Source organism: Panulirus ornatus, chromosome 55 (assembly GCF_036320965.1).
Source record: "Panulirus ornatus isolate Po-2019 chromosome 55, ASM3632096v1, whole genome shotgun sequence".
NCBI classification, from domain to species: domain Eukaryota; kingdom Metazoa; phylum Arthropoda; class Malacostraca; order Decapoda; family Palinuridae; genus Panulirus; species Panulirus ornatus.
Genome location: NC_092278.1, coordinates 18,654,529 through 18,673,733, shown reverse-complemented (window position 1 = coordinate 18,673,733; position 19,205 = coordinate 18,654,529). Strand labels below are relative to the sequence as shown.

General features: G+C 44.7%; 1 protein-coding gene across 13 annotated transcripts in view; it reads right to left on the bottom strand.

Annotated features, from left to right (window-relative positions):
- Positions 1-19,205, bottom strand: part of hlk (hulk) — an 82,483-nt gene that overhangs the window by 30,923 nt on the left and 32,355 nt on the right. For 10 of the 13 annotated variants that reach the window (XM_071692927.1, XM_071692926.1, XM_071692930.1 and 7 more), the window contains 17 exons: positions 16,665-16,808; positions 15,541-15,704; positions 13,152-13,302; positions 12,444-12,626; positions 12,179-12,310; positions 11,430-11,612; positions 10,885-11,016; positions 9,855-10,037; positions 9,060-9,191; positions 8,411-8,599; positions 7,606-7,746; positions 7,243-7,425; positions 6,858-6,998; positions 6,112-6,294; positions 5,403-5,453; positions 2,279-3,880; positions 198-329 (listed from right to left, as the gene is read on the bottom strand). In XM_071692927.1, the coding sequence (XP_071549028.1) occupies positions 198-329; positions 2,279-3,880; positions 5,403-5,453; positions 6,112-6,294; positions 6,858-6,998; positions 7,243-7,425; positions 7,606-7,746; positions 8,411-8,599; positions 9,060-9,191; positions 9,855-10,037; positions 10,885-11,016; positions 11,430-11,612; positions 12,179-12,310; positions 12,444-12,626; positions 13,152-13,302; positions 15,541-15,704; positions 16,665-16,808 (4,026 nt within the window). The remainder of the gene's footprint in view (positions 1-197; positions 330-2,278; positions 3,881-5,402; positions 5,454-6,111; positions 6,295-6,857; positions 6,999-7,242; positions 7,426-7,605; positions 7,747-8,410; positions 8,600-9,059; positions 9,192-9,854; positions 10,038-10,884; positions 11,017-11,429; positions 11,613-12,178; positions 12,311-12,443; positions 12,627-13,151; positions 13,303-15,540; positions 15,705-16,664; positions 16,809-19,205) is intronic. The other 3 variants (XM_071692933.1, XM_071692932.1, XM_071692938.1) reach the window with 3 other exon arrangements.

Here is a 19,205-nt window from a genome sequence, read left to right as displayed (position 1 = left end):
TTAACATTAAAGAACTTTACAATCAAAACTAGAAGAATATTCTGTTTTTTCTAAAAATAATCCTCTACAAATATGAATATAAGGCATATAATACAAGTTCCAATAACGTATCCTGACTGTGAATGAAGAGGTGAGTGTGTCACCGTAAAAAAAAATGAGGGAGGGGGAAAAAAAAAAATTCGATGGCGTCAGCTTACAGAAGTAGACGGAGAGGTAGTCCTGGGTGTCGATGAGGGTGTAGAGCATCTGGCGGTTGATGTTCTCGATGGTGTCCTCGTGACGCTGCTCGATCAACCACTCCAGCACCTCCTCTTCCGCTTGGATGTCACCTGCACACACACATACAAGGGTCAGTGAGAGTACGACGAGCTGGCCCCACCACACCCCCATGCCGGCCTTAACCTGCCGGACCCCAAGAGGTATTGGGGACCTTCTCTAGACTATGGCTGGATGTCTCGTAATCCCTTGGCCATATATATCATGCAGGATCTGTGGCCAGATGCTGGTAAAATCCGTGGCCGTGTTCATCGTAAAAGCCTGCGTAAACTCACGAATCTTGCTCGGTACATTTACGTAAATTTCAAAGATCCCATTTCTACAAAGCAAAATGAAATTCGCAGAGTAGAAGTGTTCATGTACACCCACCAATATCTCCATTCCTATAAACGCTAGAGAATACATCTTTGCATAAGCACAACACCCGCACCACCACACAGCGTGAATAATGCACAAAGAGTTCACAGTAACTTCATGGAATCCTTCTATGAGAACCATGAAGAAAAAAGCCGTGCGCTGCAAAATTGCTTTATCTTACCAGACGTTAATAATATACGAATGCACTATGACAACTCATGCAGCTCATGCCCTACCTCTTACTAACACCCCTGTCATGGAGTGGAATGTCAAGCGCATGAATATGAAATTCTTCGAGTCTATCCACATGGTCCTCCGAGTCTTCGGCTGGCCATCAACCTCGCAGAATCGACTATGAGTACCATCTCATCAACCAGCGCGCTTGCACGATCTCAGACAATCCTGCAAAACTCTTCTCCATCACCATAACACACAACCCCCCCGTAACCAGCAGAGCGCAAGAAACACCTTAACCTTTGAAATGATCTTTCTAGCTACCAACATCACGGAATCAGCTAAATGGTTACTGACGGAAAGATGTTAATTCTCGAGAACACCATCGCGCCCACCACAGCCTGTACCAGAGCGTTTCCGTCCACACCAACACCAAAGAGCCCAGTGGTTATCAACAATCCAGTAAGCCTCAAGTCCCTACGAGAGGCTCATGCATCTATAGCACAGTCAACCGCATGCATTGCTGCTGCCACAGAGCGAGGCATCAACGAGAACTACTGACTCATTAGCTGCAACACAGCATTCCGCAGCGGATGCTTGCAGAGAAGAAACACCCACAAAACATGTGGCCTCCAAGAGCAAAAACGTTCGGCCTCCAACATCAAAAACGTTCCGTCAAAACTCGGGTTGTGAGTCATGCCGAATCGCAGCCAAGACATAATAAAAAAAAGAGAGGACAAGCGGAAATGAATAATCCATGCATACGGGCACACCGATGACAGTGGAACTTAGAAGAAATAGAATTATCGTCAAAGATCATCATGCTGAGCGATGATTAGCATTGTATAGAGGTTACGACTGGAAAACTATAACTACGTGTTCTAATCTGCTTTGAAGTCGAGTCAGGATGTCTGGTGTGTTTACTGTGGTGATGCTCATGGCTTATGGATGATTCGGGAGTGTTCGTGCACCCGGGTGAAAAAGATGTGAGAACAGTGTTAATATCATATATATATATGAAAAGAAAGTCAGCCCATCTCTCGGTTTTAGTGCAATTTTTAAAACACAACACTTATGTTTTTGACGCTAACTTAACAGTGAAGGTGGAGGTGTTAAAAACAAATAAATGGCCCTTAAAAAAAAAAAAAGAAAGGGAATTTACTACTAAGACTGCCAATGGTTATTTCTGTTGCGTCTTGAAGTCTATTTCCGAGGTGTCCCGAGGTGTATGTACTGTTCAGAATGAGTACACTTGCTACGCTATACAACAAAATGCAAGATGGGAGGAGAGGAGAGTGAGGTAGTACCCGAATGCCTCTTTTGTCGAGGGATTCCTCGGGAAAGGTTTCAAAAGGTGGGCGAAAACTTAAGAAAAAAGTAATGAAATCAAAATTAAAATACAAAAAAAAAAGAAATGTAAGGAATGCGCCAACAGTCCAAAGTCATTCATATACAGTCAACCCTCCCTTACTGTCTGAGTCATCATCTTCCCCAGCTGCTCCAACCACCTCGCCATCATCTTCCTCACCCTCAACTTTTTCTTCTTCATCATCCGCGGCATCTTCGTCGGCTGCTGCATCTTCGATCTCTTCAGCTTCGTCCTCACTTTCATCTTCGGCCTCGTCTTCTTCATCTTCGTCATCTTGCGCAACGATCTCATCCTCCTCCTCGTCATCTTCCTCATCATCATCATCATCATCATCCTGATCAATGGCCTCATCCTCCTCGTCATCTTCTTCATCCTCATCATCATCATCATCATCCTGAGCAATGGCCTCATCCTCCTCGTCATCTTCATCATCATCATCATCCTGAGCAATGGCCTCATCCTCATCTTCATCATCATCATCCTGAGCAATGGCCTCATCCTCCTCATCTTCGTCGTCATCATCATCATCCTGAGCAATGGCCTCATCCTCCTCGTCATCCTCATCTTCGTCGTCATCATCATCATCCTGAGCAATGGTCTCATCCTCGTCACCACTTTCATTACCATCATCATCGTCATCTTCATCAGCCTGAGCGACAGTCTCCTCTTCGTCATCATCATCATCGTCATCTTCACCGTCCGCCTCAGCCTCCAGAGAATCTATCTCAGCTTCACCCGCCTCAGCATCTTCGCCATCATCGTCGGCAGCTTCAACCTCCTCATCATCGGCGTCATCTTCATCATCATCATCGGCTTCCACCTCATCTTCCTCGGCATCATCATCATCATCATCGTCCTCATCTTCATCATCATCGTCACCATCATCGGCCTCAGCTTCAACAGTCTCATTATCGTCATCATCGGCCTCAGCTTCATCATCATCATCATCAGCCTCAACTTCGTCACTTTCATCATCATCATCATCATCATCATCATCCTCAACATCGTCAGCTTCATCATCATCGGCCTCAACTTCATCACTTTCATCATCATCATCGGCCTTAACTTCATCACTTTCATCATCATCATCATCGTCGTCGGCCTCAACTTCTTCGCCAGTTTCATCATCATCGTCAGCTGCATCACTTTCATCGTCACCGGCCTCAGTTTCGTCATTTTCATCACCAGCCTCAACAGTAACTTTGTCATCATCGTCAGACTCCACTTCACCATCATCCTTATCATCGTCTTCATCATCATCGTCATCATCTTCACCGGCCTTAACTTCAGCGCTGTCCTCTACATCATCATCGTCTTCATCTTCCTCATCCTCCTCCTCTTCATCCACCTCATTATCTTCGGCCTTAGCCTCGTTATCGTCCTCTCCATCTTCCTCATCATCATCATCTTCTTCCTCATCATCGTCTTCATCTTCCTCATCATCATCATCTTCAGCATCATCCTTTTCCTCATCACCAGCCTCAACCTCATCAACATCATCATCTTCATCGGCCTCCCCATCATTTTCATCCTCATCATCATCTACATCTTCATCCTCAACCTCACTATCCACCTCCTCCTCCTCCTCATCATCATCATCACCCTCACCAACATCAATATCCTCACCTTCATCGTCTCCATCCTCAGCCTCTACCCCTAAAAGATGCCGCAAGCTCTTTGTTATGACGGATGACTCAAGGATCCCTGAAATTACCATGTAATGATGTTTATAAACTACCTTCCACATGACGATACAAGGTGTCCAATGCCTCGGCTGATCAGCTTATCAGGCGATGTGTATCAAATGTGTGTGTGTGTGTGTGTGTGTGTAATGGGCACTCCATACAACTATAGACCATAAGGTGTTGTGATTGTGTGTGTGTGTGTGTAATGGGCACTCCATACAACTATAGACCATAAGGTGTTGTGATTGTGTGTGTGTGTGTGTGTGTGTGTGTATAATGGGCACTCCATGCAACTATACACCATAAGGTGTTGTGATTGTGTGTGTGTGTGTGTGTGTGTAATGGGCACTCCATGCAACTATACACCATAAGGTGTTGTGATTGTGTGTGTGTGTGTGTGTGTGTGTGTGTAATGGGCACTCCATGCAACTATAGACCATAAGGTGTTGTGATTCTCTGTGTGTGCAGATGGGACAGAGTAGCTGGGTAGCACGTGTTCTGCGTGATCTTTACGCTAGTTGCATTGTATGAGTGAAGGGTCTTGGGATATCATGAAACGGTGTTTGTACTGTAGCAGTGATGAGTGATGATGTCCAGAGCGTTGACAGAGGAGTGTGACTCGTGTTTGTCTGGGAAGTGTGGTTTCTGATGGATGTACGTCCGGTGGGCAGAAGTGTAAGACTGAGCTGGGAGTACGTGTGTACGTAAGCTTGTAAATCATTCATGTATAGGCCAGCGCAGAGGGAGTATATATATATATATATATATATCAAAGTCCTGTAAGGAGATTAACCAAAATCTAGACAGTTCCTAAAAGGCATACGAAAATAATACTGCTATAAAGAAAAGACTGGGAGAAAAATAACGAATGGAGAGGCTCAAAGAAGTGGATACACCTTAATATCTTGGATCACTGTGTCCCTATCCAATCATAACCACAACAATGCTCCCTTTCAGCAACCACCACTGCAAGCAGCGATATGTGACTTGACCCTCTAACCACCGATGTTCCCTTCATTTACCAATGCTTTCAAAGACCTTTCTGTCTATTGTAAGGCGTGTAATTTGATTCATACAGAAGCGTGTCCAGCTACAAAAATACCAGGGTTGTTCGTCGATACGTTGAACAACTAAGTCCAAAACAGGTAAATGTCTATGCATCATGTGAGTGTGACGTACAGCCTGATAGTGAGGACACCTTGTATCGTTAATGCTATGTGTATTACAGATCCATATCTCCATCTTATCTACGTAGTTGGGAGGACTCTGCCTCTCTTGATTTCCTCCTCACTTCGAGCAGCCCGTGCTGTTCTCAAGTCTAACCTAAACTCTTACATGAATAGATATTACTGAAAGATTCTCGTTTCCATCACAGAGCAAGAGTGAGCATGCAGCAAATCTCCTACTAGAGCAAAGGTCGTCAGCATTACAAAAAACCAATGATTGGAAGTCATGTATGTGACCCAGGGAGGTCGAAGAGAGGAGAAGATCCCCGTGAGCCAGGTCCTTCCTTGCTGCTACGAGAAGAAAACTCTGCTTACGTGTCTCCGCAATAAGCCAAGCATAGACCTCGTCATCCCCTGCGATGTCACCTGGGGATGCAACAGACGTGACCGGATGAGAAGCACAGTTAACGTGTTAGGTCAGAGGTCATCCTCAAGAGACCCCCACCACAGGTTGGGCATGACCCCCTGACCTACCCACGACGCTAGGTGTGGTAAGTGTTCACTTTAAAAGCTAAACACTATTAGAACACATTAAACTTTTTAAGGGATTGAGGCCAAAAAAAAAAAAAAAGATATTGGTATATTTTATATCTTAATAAATGTTATGGGCAAAGCCAAACATTAGCACTATGTCTACTGGGACGGAGTGATGACCTAGCTTGGTGACGTCTGTCAACTTTCTACGCTAGGTCAGTTATCTACAAAAATTGATTATGAGTGGCATGCTCTTAAGCAATGGGAATTCGGGATCTTTGAAATAAAACATTTAATCATCACCTAATTCTATATTAGTTTTAGGTCAAGGGGGGAAAACACATGATTGTAGTAGGTAATTTTTTTTTTTTTTTTAGCACTATCAAAAAGCCTTCTTTACCCAGAAGATATTAGAGGAAACTTATCGCACTTGACAACACAGTACTGTAAAACAATAAATAAATAAAGATTTATGACTCTTTATTATTTCTCGTTATCAACCCTTAGTCTCTAGGCCCTGCCCTCGTACGCCCTACACCACAACATTTACCGTCGTAGATGCTGGGCACGCCACCCTCAAAGTAAACAAGAGCTGGGAGGTGACTGATGCCCAGGTCCTCGGCGACCTCCACGTCGTTCGTCTTGACGAACTGAATGCCCACCTCGTCCGTCTCGTCGTCGATGGTCTCCAGTTCGGCCAGGACAGTTTCGCACGTCGGGCAGTTATCGTCGTCTGTGAGGTAGAAGGACGAGTAAACAATGCGAAAAAGAAATGGAACTGAAGGAGATGATGAACTATCTATCTTTGGATTTCCTTCACATGTAGTCCTTTTTTCTCGTCAGGTTTGACCCTGTCTGCCACCCAAGCCAACAGAAGTTCCTACTAGTTCACTAATATACTCCCACCCACCTAGTTCACCCACTATTTCACATTTACGTAACATAAAAACACAAGTTATGATAATATATATATATATATATATATATATATATATATATATATATATATATATATATATATATATATATATAGTCATTGCCCTCGAGAGCGTATTTTCGTGTTCTCAATAATCTGTAACAGCTTCCGACACATACCTAATTCTATTACCTGCCATACTTTCACTGAGCCCTCCCCTATATCACACTACTGAATGTTCACATAGGTTCTCTACGTACAAGAGAATGTGTAAGTTCTCCTACAGAGCCCATGTTATTTGAACCACACTTTGCCCCGTCCCCCTTTTCGTCAAATTAATATTACATTTCCTTTCCCCCGCGTTCTCTGTCCACACTCACAGAAGTAAACGACGATGTACTCAAAGCTGTCGATGAGATTCTGTAGCATCTGTCCATCCACCTCCTCAATGATAGAGGCTGGACCTTTGTCCTTATTGTCTATGAGCCACTCCAGGACTGCCTCTTCGTCTTGCAGGTCGCCTGGAAGAGGGAGGAAAGGTTTTCATAAAGAAGCACATCTACGGGAACAATATACGAGATCAATAAATCTTTAATGTCAAGGTCGTGTAATGGGAATCTGTTGCCCAGTGGGTTTTTGGTTCATCTTATCACATGTTATGGTTGTGTTCAAGTCACTGAAGATGTACATGATATGGGAGAATACAATACTGAGATGGTAATGACTGCTTAGGAAAATAGGATGGAAAACCTCCGAGATCTTCACCTTCGTATATCTGAGGGAATCTAGTTCTAAAGTAGACGAGTGCTGGCATGCTAACTATGTCATACTCTTCTGCTATACCGTCGTCAGAAATCTTAACGAAGTCAATGCCGATGTCGTCACACTCGTCATCGATGTTTTCAAGATCCGTCAGAATCATCTTGCTCTTCTTGTCACTCTCAGAATCTAGCGGTGATAGAGCACACGTAAGTCAGGGGGGGATGTTATGAAATGTTGTTTTATCATGAAGGTGGAAAACCAGCATGCAGAGCTCAACACATACAAGGAAGTTATGCATCTTCATGACGAACAATGTCTCGCAACCTGTGGCATCGAGTGGTTGGCACAGCCAGCAATGCTACTCACAGAAATACACAGCAACATTGTCTGACGTGTTCAGGATCCGCTCTAGCATTCGTTGGTTAACCTCCTCAATCTTATTTGGGATTTCCAGTGTGTCATCATCTGTCAGCCACTTCAACACAGCGTCCTCATCACTAATGTCACCTGTAAGAAAGCTAGCTATAATAATCATTCAAAAATAGAAGGAAGACTAAGACCGAGGAAGCAACAGCTGCCCTTGAAGCTGTTGAAGATACAAATCACAAGATTCAGTCGCTTTTAGAATAAGTTTAAGCGAGCCCTATCTATGTTGCGTTTCACTCCTATTTTCAACGGAACTGACCCAGTAACACACTAACACACAATTTCGATGGATGATCTAAACGGATACGTCAGTAATGTTCCCATGTGCTAGTTCTTGGCCACTAACTCAGACACATCGCCTCTTACGTCCAATATAAAGAAAACCAGACCTGTGTTTTCGAGAGGGCCACATCTGAGTATCATTCGTTTCCGGTTTGGATTGACATTGCCCCTAAAATCTCCTCCCTCCCTCTCCCCAACCCACCCACCCACCACCACAACCACGAGTGATGATGGCCTTTGTCTTGCTCATCATCGATCTTCATCCATTGTTCTTATACAAACGTCTTTGTCTCGCTACTGGTGGCGTCTCTCCGCTTCTGCGTTGCATACTGATAACATTCTCTTTTTTTTTTTCTCTAGTGTAATCTATGCTTTTACTCATTCCTCTCTCTCTCTCTCTCTCTCTCTCTCTCTCTCTCTCTCTCTCTCACACACACACACACACCTTCCTCCCCCCCCACACCTTTGTAGATGACGGGTTCGCCGTTCCTGAAGAGTGCGAGCGCCGGGAAGGTCTTGATCCCGTGCTGGTTCGCCAGGCTGGACTCCTCGGTGGTGACGAAGTGCATCCCGTGGTCGTCCGTGTCGTCGTCAATCTTCTCCAGCTCGTCCAGGATCTTGTCGCACTTCTGGCCCTCTTCGCATTTGCCACCTGAGAGCAAATCAAATATATATATGTCTGAGTTTTACTCTTACTCAACAGTGATCTTAGCGATCAAATCACTTTTCTTCATAATGTATATCTATCTATATACATATATATATGCCTGAGAATGCAAGAGGTGAAAGACGGGCACGGCATAAAGTGAACTGGAACGATGTGCTACACTGGGATCAACGTGGTCAATGGAATGAACCAGGGCAAGTGAAGCGTCCGGGGTAAACCTACAAAAAAAAAAAAGGTCCTTCGGGCCTGGTTGTGGATACGGAGCTCTGGTTTCAATGCTTTACACATGTCAACAAGAGAACAATGGACAGATAGGTGGAAAGGCAAATAACGACAGACAGACAGGTGGATAGAGAGATATGGACACACAGATACGTGTAAAGACAGTGATACGTAATCAAGTCATACAGATCCATGTTTATATTGTCGCCTATGTTATACTTACTGAAGTAGACGACAACGTATTCGAAGTTAGCTATGAGGTCGTCCAGGATCTCGTCAGTCACCTCCTCGATGGTGTCCGTGTTCTTCTGCTCCACCAGCCAGGCCAGGACCTCCTGCTCGTTGGACAGATCACCTGAACCAATTATGGAAAAGTCCTGCTGATTAAATGTCATTCGCAGTCATTATCTTGGTCATTTACACAAGCTTTCGATCATACAGACGGGAAAACACACGTGTAAAATCATCCTCGCAACACAGTAATGGTTATCAGATATACATACTTGGTCTTTAAACCATGCCATTCAGATTAATATACAGGTTTCCCATAACAAACATGATGAGGTTGGAGAATAGCTTTCTGGGACATTTTGCCATGTGTCAGTGTATAGGCATTTCTGCCATCAAACTTGGTCATCTTAATATTCTAATCGGAGAAACAAAATTATGACATCTGAGTTTGGTGCAACTGCGTTTTTCAGTAAACATATATGTGAAAATCATATTTCCTACATACACATTGCAATCTGTAAGAACTTAATAATCTATCAGTCGTCGAGAGTAAATATGTACAAGGGATGAAATGCATTTGTTTTAGAGTCAGTATAATCTACACATTTCTCCTCGAAAGTCGAAGCGTCGGCAGGAAATCAGACATTCAACCAACGTCATAAACTGGAAGCTTTCAGCAGTAAAGTGCTCGACGGAAGAATGATCCCTCTACTGGTTAGTCTCATTGTGAACTCGACTGTCAGTATTATATAATTCATGAAGGACTCTTTATGTTATAACTGCTTACCCTCATATATGCTAGGTATCCTGTTCTCGAAGTAGACAAGGGTTGGAAGTTCCTCGATGCCATACTCCTTGGCCTCCGCGTCGTTGTCGATTTTGACGAAGGGAATCCCGGCTTGCTCGCAGTCGTCGTCGATGTTCTCCAGCTCTCCTAGTACCTCGTGATCCTCTTCGTCGTCCTTGTCATCTATAGCAGAAAGGTATCAGTGCCAAAGACGATTATAATCCCAGACAGTAAGACATCAAAAAGTCTTATGCGTCATTTCAAACTGACAACTGATAAAATATAAGTGTGTGCCAACAATTTCCCATTCAAGTAACTGCATTACTGAGTTTGACGGCATACATTCGTTATCATAATTCGGATTAAATTCTCGTGACTATCTGTAGGGTTTTCCCACTCTCTCCTGATCCGTGTCCTTGCTACGGGCTACAAATAAAGTGAGGTCGTCATCAGGGAACTGAAGTATGGACGTCTTTCCATAAGTCTACCAGTTAAGCAAATGTCTGCAAACTGTGGGGGGGTGACATGGTGGCTGGTACTTTGTCGATCCCCCGTATCAGCCTAGTCGTTATCCTTCGTTCATTTCTCATTACGACTCCAATCGTTTAAGTCTAATGGGTACTAAAGTTAATCCTATATAATAATACACTATGACTAACCCCCCGAGAACGAACGTCAGAGAGACAATAGCTCATTGGAGAACATTCTAAAAAAAAATTACGGGGTAACCGCCATCGCCTGGTGTCTGGTGGAGAAGCACAACGACCAAACCAACTTCCGTCACCTTCCGACACCCGCTGAGGCGAGTGGAAATCAGATACCAACTTCCGTCACCTTCCGACACCCGCTGAGGCGAGTGGAAATCAGATACCAAATCCATCTGCCGTCTCCTAAGGTTTGCCTTATTCAGATTTTGCATCGATATTCACAAGATGGCAACCGACAACACTCCAGTGTGTGGGAAGTGACATGAATCAGTAGGGCTACCGCAGGAGCCAGGAATGAAAACGGCAAAGTGGTTAAGACTTACAGAAGAGGACGGCAAGGAAGGGTTCGTTGACGATGAGCTTGTCCAGCATCTCGTCGGTGACGTCGGCGATCTCCTCGTGCTCGACGTGATGGATCAGCCATGCTAACACCTCCTCCTCCTTCATCAGGTCACCTACGGAAACCATTATTATCTCTTACTGAAGCCATTTATAAACGCACACATCACCTAAGGAAACCAATATTATCATTTACTGAAACCATTTATAAACGCACATATCACCTAAGGAAACCAATAACATCATTTACTGAAACCATTTATAAACGCACATATCACCTAAGGAAACCATTATTATCATTTACTGAAACCATTTATAAACGTACATTATCAAGGATTAAGACGTACATCACTGGAAAGTCTCTCAGCGTGAAAAATTCTAATGTTTCAAAGCGGAAATAATTACGTTCGCAATACTCTTCAAGTTGGTTTTGTTAGGTATTTCATTAATGGAATCAGAGAAATGTAATTTAGTCCCAAAATTCTGAAATCGTCCGTCTAAGCTGAAGTGTCCCAAAAGGGCTTCTCACCTTCGAAGATGTACGGGATCTCGCTCTCGAAGTAGACAAGGGTTGGGATGGTCTCGATGCCGTACTCCTTGGCTTCCTCGAAGTTGTCGATCTTGACGAAGAAGATGCCGCGAGAGTCGCACTCGTCGTCGATGTTCTCCAGCTCTGCCAGGACCTTTCTGCTGCGTCGGCTGTCCTTGTCAACTGAGAGAGAAGAGTTGGATCAAAATATCTCCGTCATACATACAGTTTGATTTGAAGTTACCAGGAGGTAACTTGTTCTTTTAATATGGTTCCTCAAACTGTCAAGGTCAACTTTCCTACAGAAAATGCATGGTATGGAGAGAGAGAGAGAGAGAGAGAGAGAGAGAGAGAGAGAGAGAGAGAGAGAGAGAGAGAGAGAGAGAGAGAGAGATTCTTTTGAATGAAATTCACGTGAAAAATAAAGGATTTCCTCTTGATTTAAGGCCTCTCATAAAATCAAAATATTCTATCTAGTAAATACGATTAAGGTAAACTATCTTTTTTTTTTTTTTTTTAAATTCTACTGATTTCACGATCAGGTCCCCAATCAATATAAGCAACAGATCGCAGATGTGGTTGAGGGAATTAACCAGTCTTCATGTCCTTTTTCTCCTTTAATATCACATATATGAATATCGGCAACGTATTTATCAAATACTTTGAAAATCACTGCACAGTTACGAGAGTGATCGGCAAAATAAGAGGTAAATGACGAATTCCCCAGAAGCCAAGACCAGGACACTTACAGAAGAGGACAGCCAGGTGCTCTGCCTTGTCGATCAGCCGGTCCAACATTTCATCTGTTACCTCCTCAATCTCGTCATCCTCGACTTGGTGCACCAACCAATCCAGCACCTCGTCTTCGGCCAGCAAATTACCTGCAACCACGAGACGAATATGTCAAGAAGGCAATGTCTAATAAGTCTATAAATGCTTTGATACACAGCCAGTTGACATGGACTTTCCCCCAAAAAGTCTTTAGAACGAATATCGTCTTTCATAATGGCTCACCAGAGTAAAGTGAAGGAATTCCCTTCTCGAAGTAGACGAGGGACGGGATGGTGTCGATGCCGTACTCCTTGGCCTCTTCATCGTTGTCGATCTTGACAAAGGAGACGCCCTTGGCATCACACTCGTCGTCGATGTTCTCCAGCTCGTTCACCACCAGCTGCGAGTCCTGGTCGTCCTCGTCGTCTTTGCAGCGATGGGAAGAAGAGAAACGAGATGCTGAATCAGGATATTTCTAAGTGATGGCACTTCACGGGGAAGAGGATGGGATGGTAACATACGCGGAAAGGAAATTCACAATCTGTTTGCCATGTTTAGGACAAAGGGAGGAATTATACAAGTAATTAGAGATGATAATCATCATCAATATAGTGTCATGATCATCCCTAAAGTATCGCTTCTTCAAATGACTGACTGTTCGACAATGCAAACTAGATGAAGTCAAAACTGTCTTACCATCCAATGAATCTTGTAAAATTAGGATCTGAATAAGAAACTGAGAGGCAACGGGCAAGATTGAAATGCATTCTCAAAATGCTAACAACACATCAAATAACATTTTGCTACTAGATTTCCAAATCCATTATCATTGCTTGATCAACAACCCGTTCAGCAGAGCACTGAAGATGTGCTCGCTCCTTCCTCCGCGACTACTGCTGACGCAGGGAGGGTCTGTACGCCTCAACACCGGTCAACATGTGGATCACTTACAGAAGAGCACGGCCAGATGGTTGGCCTCGCGTATGAGCTTGTCTAGCATCTCGTCGGTGACGTCCTCGATCTCGTCCGTTTGAAGCTGCTCAATGAGCCAGGCCAGCACCTCCTCCTCGTTGTGCAGGTTGCCATCGTACAGGGAGGGGATCTGCAGGGCGGCACACGCTAGTACAGGAAAGCTGGGACCGTACACGTAAGGGGTGTGGAGGGAGGGCAAAGGGGAAGTGGGGAATATCTTTATCTTTTGAGCAGTGTCTGGAATTTCTCGACCGGCGAAGCAAGCGAAGCTCCCACAGCGTAGCCTAAAGGTGGCCTACCTAGCCCGCCCCTTGACTTCTGGTTAGTGATAACGATCGAATTATGCTGCAAAAACTAGGTCTGTGGCTTGCTATACAGTGAAGAGCTAGGTTACTGTTGCCATGCTCTGTATTTCACATGTTCCCTTTTAAAATCAACTAGAGACAGAACTAACTAAATTCTACCACTAGAGGAAGCAATAGCATAAATTGGCGTTCTAAGTATTCACATGACCCTCTTAACATACCAAAAAGCATTGCCATTTGCACAAAAAAAAAAAACTATGTTGAAAATCAAGGCAAATGTGAGTCTGTTTAAAATCATGTAATTTCTCATCAAAATTACTTTTAAACACTATTGTGATCACTACTTTCATCACCAGTCGAGTCATGTCGGCCTATGTAGTGGAGGGAGGGTCTGTACCCTCCGTCTGCCCAAACCCAGCTCGATGATTTCAGCTCAACACATTACGACCAACCCATCCTTCACTTATACATGTGTCACTCACTACTCCAGGCTCAGTTGCGACCACCCCAAATATTCACAACTCGTTTCCTACCGAAGAAAATGAAGCCTTTATGGGAAACTATAACCAGTCCATCTTGGGCAGGCGATGGTTCTGAGTTCAGAGGTCAAACGTTCAGGTTGGCGTGGGGTGACTATCTAATTCTTCCCATACTGACCTAGGCTGCAGGAGTTGGGGGAGGACAGTACCATCATGTTTACCTTTCTATGCGATAACTTAAGAATGGTCACTGCCAGGGTCTGGAAGCTTAGGTGTTCAGCTTCAATGTGTCCTACTGGGATCAGGTTATGCTTCAACCATGTATGCTTGGCATGAACGAACATATGACAACCTTTGAGTTCACGCACCCGCCGAAACAATTATGCTTTGTTTACTAAAAACGAGAGATTCGGAGCCTTAACTGATACCTGTGTTGGATTCGCCTTGGTATGTGACACATCTGAATCACGAGGTTCTTGTAGCCTAAGCTGGTGTGTGGACTACCTCCTCGGTAAGGTTGTTGTTCATATGTTTCTGCTGTCATGACTGATAGAATTTCACACGCCAGACGTAACCTATATGAACATATAACACCAAACATGCTTCACTGTAAATCTTAAATACACCCAGAAGTGAACCATCCCTTGAACTGTATGTAAGCAAAGTCTACTTGTGTTACCCAAGTGGGAATTTCTAGCCAGAAAAGGCGCGTAAGCTGACCCTTCGCAGTTACGCAGCCGAGAGGTTTAACCTTTTCACCCTGACCCTTGATCTAAGTGTGGGTACACTGATCCACTACAGTCAGGGGAGCCGAGACCCTTGACTTTATGACTTCGACTGAGGCCTCTGGCCTTTCGACGATTAAAAAACGATAAGCTTCCAGGTGTTTCTGTGAAAGGGACTCATTACCTAAAGCTTGGATTGACTATATAGAGTCTCAAAGTGTGTATCAGTTTGAGTTCGAAAAGAGACAGACAATTAGAAGAGACATGTATGTTATGTGCTGTTACACTCTGCTGAGAATGACCAAAGACATAAATAACGAAGAGATATATTATATTTCAGTTATTATTATTTTTTTTTTGACTGACGATCTAAAGCCAATATCTGCACACATATGTGAGTATCAACAGTGAGGCGGCTGGCTGCTCCAGAGTCCTGTTCTGGAGCAGCAACAGGCGGGTAGATTAGGTTACCCTGTATCCCGCAGCTGCTGCCCACGTCTAGGGGAAAGAGGGAGGCAGGGGGTCATTTATCAGTGATGACTGAATGATTAGTCTAAAAACTACCTCGTCCACGTCGTGGTCATTAGCGGCTCATTGATACTGAACACACTGCCGCAAAAATATGTATACATATATATTTGAATATACAGGGTCAGAAAATGGCAAATTTGAGGTACAGAATATAAGGGGAAAAGTCAGAATCAGGGAGGAATGACTGGCATATCAACAGAGTGAATATGATACATCATATATATGTTTTACAGGTTTTAAAAACTCATAGATAAGACACGTAACATGGACTGGAAAAACTAGTGATAACAGCCGTTGGTGACTGCCAGTCCTCAACATCTAGGCTGACCTCATTCTCAAAGTAGACGAGACAGGGCGTGTCCTCGATGCCGTACTCCTTGGCGGCCACTTCGTCGGCGATCTTGACGATGTGGATGCCCTGGGAGTCCAGGTCGTCGTCGATGCTCTCCAGCTCCAGCAGGATCTGCGAGTCGTCCGACTCATCGCGGTCATCTGCGGGACGAAGACGGACGGGACAGATCAGGACCTACCGAGACGCACCCTGAGGAACCTACCTATAGTGTGTGCTCCGAGGGGCTGAGGAGTCTTCGACAAAGATCACGCACATCTGCGTAACTCATTACCGAAACGTCTAGAGTATATATACTTTGACATCTGTGAGACGCAAACTTGAACTGATGCAATGATTATCTTTTAGTATGAATATACAATAGATTAATGTTTTTTTTATAATCTTATGTACATACAATCCAAGGGATTATAAGTTGCTGGATTCGCAAGTGCTCCTGGTTCTTAAGAGTAAACAGCATAACAGACTAGGATAAATGAACTGCATCTAAGATCATTCAGTATGCAAATCTTACTACCATTCACAGATGTCATTCTAATTTTTTAGTTCTCTTTTACATTTGAAACCATACTGCGGGTGTTGGGTAACTCTTAGTATAGCAGATCTACAGCTGTTGGCTTAGCGTTAGGATTGCATACTTACAGTGCTGGCTAGAGATACAGGTGTTGGTTTAGTGCAAGGATAGCATAACTACGAGGGCTGGCCAAGTGTTAGAAGAGCAGAACTATGGATACTGACAAAATGTTAAGATAGCAGAGCTATGGGTGATTAGTTATATGTCGAGACAGCAGAGCCATGGGTGTTGAGTATATGTCAAGACAGAAGAACCTCGGGTTGGAGTGAGTGGATGTTCTCGGCAAGACACTCGGGAGGTTGAAGCAATCGGAAGAGCGAGGCACATGACAGTGTTAGGCAATGTTAGTCGGGCTCTCGAAGGCTGAGTCACTTGGGGAGGAAGAGGCCCTCAGGAGCAGACACTCGAAGTGTTTGCATCTCTTGGGGAGGAGGAGGCACTTAGAAAGGTTCTGAGTGGGTATGGCATGCGAGAGGGATCAGCCCTGGGAAGGTTAAAGGGAGTCCGAGACACTGAGGTCTTAGCTTACAGAAAATGACGGCCAGGTGATCAACGGAGTCGATGAGAGTGTTGAGGAGGCCCAAAGTAACGTCGTCAATGACGTCGTCGTCTTCCCCGGTGTTCTTGTTCTCCACCAGCCACTCCAGCACCTTGTCCTCGTTCATCAGGTCACCTGCAGCGGCGACACGCAAGTTAATGGGGCCTCAAGTTGGTTGGGCGCCTTAAAAACATCACAGAAAATGGAAGATCAAAATGAGAGTAATGTGGTGGTCCGTTGAAATAATCAAATCACAAATTGATTCCTCTGCTCCGCGACCATGTCCAGCCTTCCAACAGACCGGCCGTGCCCTTCTTACTTTCCCAATAAAGTATATGAACTCCTATATTTCCTTCAGATCCTGAGCCATCCTCCTCAATACTCGAAGCTAAGCGCTGTCTACAAAGTTCCCCAAGTGAAGATATCCTTACATATCTACAACCGCGATTCATATCATCACAACCCAGCCCGAAGCTTGTGGTGGTAGCTCTCCTACCTGCCTCCTACCACCAACCCAGCATGTTGTTATGTTTCAATGTCCGCTTTGGGTAATTCACTCGTAAACAACAAACATGAACCAGTAACTTGATCCTGCCGTCATCAAACGCTGTATCCTTCCCTAACCCCACCCCTAACCCTGCCTCCCTCACTCATTACTGTCACCCCGGCCGTTCCTCCTCCACCCCTACCTCACCTGCGCGTGCCTCTCTATCCTTTTCGGAGGCGGGGGCAGCAGCGTTGAGGTGGCTCACCTGCGACGCCAAGCCAACCACCTTGTGTGACGTGCCAAGACGTCAATCAATAACACCCATGGCCAGGCCGCCCAGCCCACCGCCTGCGTCACTCGTCCCCATATCTCCCCTCCCCTCCCTCATGACGACCATCGAACTGTCATGGGCAAAGCAGGTATGTTCGTCACACCACCAGGCCAGTGGGTCTCCTCATGTCACCGGTCATGAATGATGATCAATGGGATGAAGAAAAAAAACTTCTTTACCGTGTAATTACTACATACCATGATATCTATATATACACATAAGCTTAAGTGTATATAAACTGACTCCGATCGTACAACAAGCAGCGTAATGAGGCTCTTCACTAAACATCCTACATGTTGCTCATATCCAAACATGTACAAAAAGCCCTCATATATATCCTAATGTGCATCTACTATATAAACTTGTTCACATCAGAAACATTTATAAATCTCCCGGGTGAGAGTTAGTGGCGACCGGGCAATTACCGTTCATAGTTAGTTATGTTCGCTGTACGAGGTTCCACAAGACGCCCCCAGCGAAGACCATACCTGCCACACTGTCCTAACACAGCTGGTGTTTTCTTCAGCTCAATAACCTACCTGGTTATAATCACACCTGAAAAGCATGAAGGCTGTCGACATACCTGCCCAGTCACCAGAATGCCTAGCAACAGATCCACGAAGCATTTTATAAAAGTTCCCCTTTAAGCACTGCCAGCGGTAGTAACACAGATGCTCCATAATTAGCTCTTCTTAAAATAAGGCCTTCGAGTCCTGGGTGTTTATCAACAAGCCGCCACGCCGGGCAAGATGGCCTACTTAAGTCGGCCTCAGTCTGTTATCAACCCCTGGGCTCTGGTGACGTAGTTATGACGTCTGCAACCCGGGGTAGTACACAGTACCAGTCAAGGTGTGGTGGCCACCTCCTCCTAAGCAAAAACAGACGCTTCCCGAGGCTCCTCATTCCCATCCCTCCTCCCACAGGGATCTTCGGCACAGCATTCGCAGGATTTCTGGCACTCCTCCAGTCCAAAGCATCTGAATCTTAGTCCCTATGGCAACCCTTAGTGGGCCTTCGAGGGTCATTTGTACACCCGTGGACTTCCCCGCAAGGCTGGTATCCCCCCGTGTAACTTTTAAGAGTCTCTGATATTCCTCTGCATCTCTGCGACCTCCGTACCTTAATCCCAAGCGTCCCTAGTTGTAGTCCCAAGCATCCCAAACAGTCCCCGGACTTCTAAAAGCGTCTACGTCCCTGACACACACTGTATATCTGTCTATCGTTGGTTTACCTGTATGTTCTCAGCCACATCTCCCGGCATGGAGTGAAAGTTCCAGTGGTTATTCCTACTATCTTTTTTTTTCATATCATTATTTCAGCTGGCAGTAATTCAATTGTTCTTCCTGGGTTCCCATTTACTTTAGTTCTACATCATTTTGTTATATTTCAAGGCATTGGCGATTTTCTTACCCTGTTCCTGCCATGTTGTGAGGTTTTATAGTTGCGTTGTTCCTGGCCCCTTGAACTTGTTGCTCTCCATGAATTTATCCTTTTCTCCTCTCCTTTCAAGGCTGTGTGTGTGGAGAGAGAGAGAGAGAGAGAGAGAGAGAGAGAGAGAGAGAGAGAGAGAGAGAGAGAGAGAGAGAGAGAGAGAGAGACCTAGATATAATCTAGCCTGGAATAGAGCAAATCAGCTCCAGCAACCGCAGTGGGCGGCTGCCGGGCCGGGCACGTCACCCATCTATATATATACCGACAAACTACGTCGTTAACG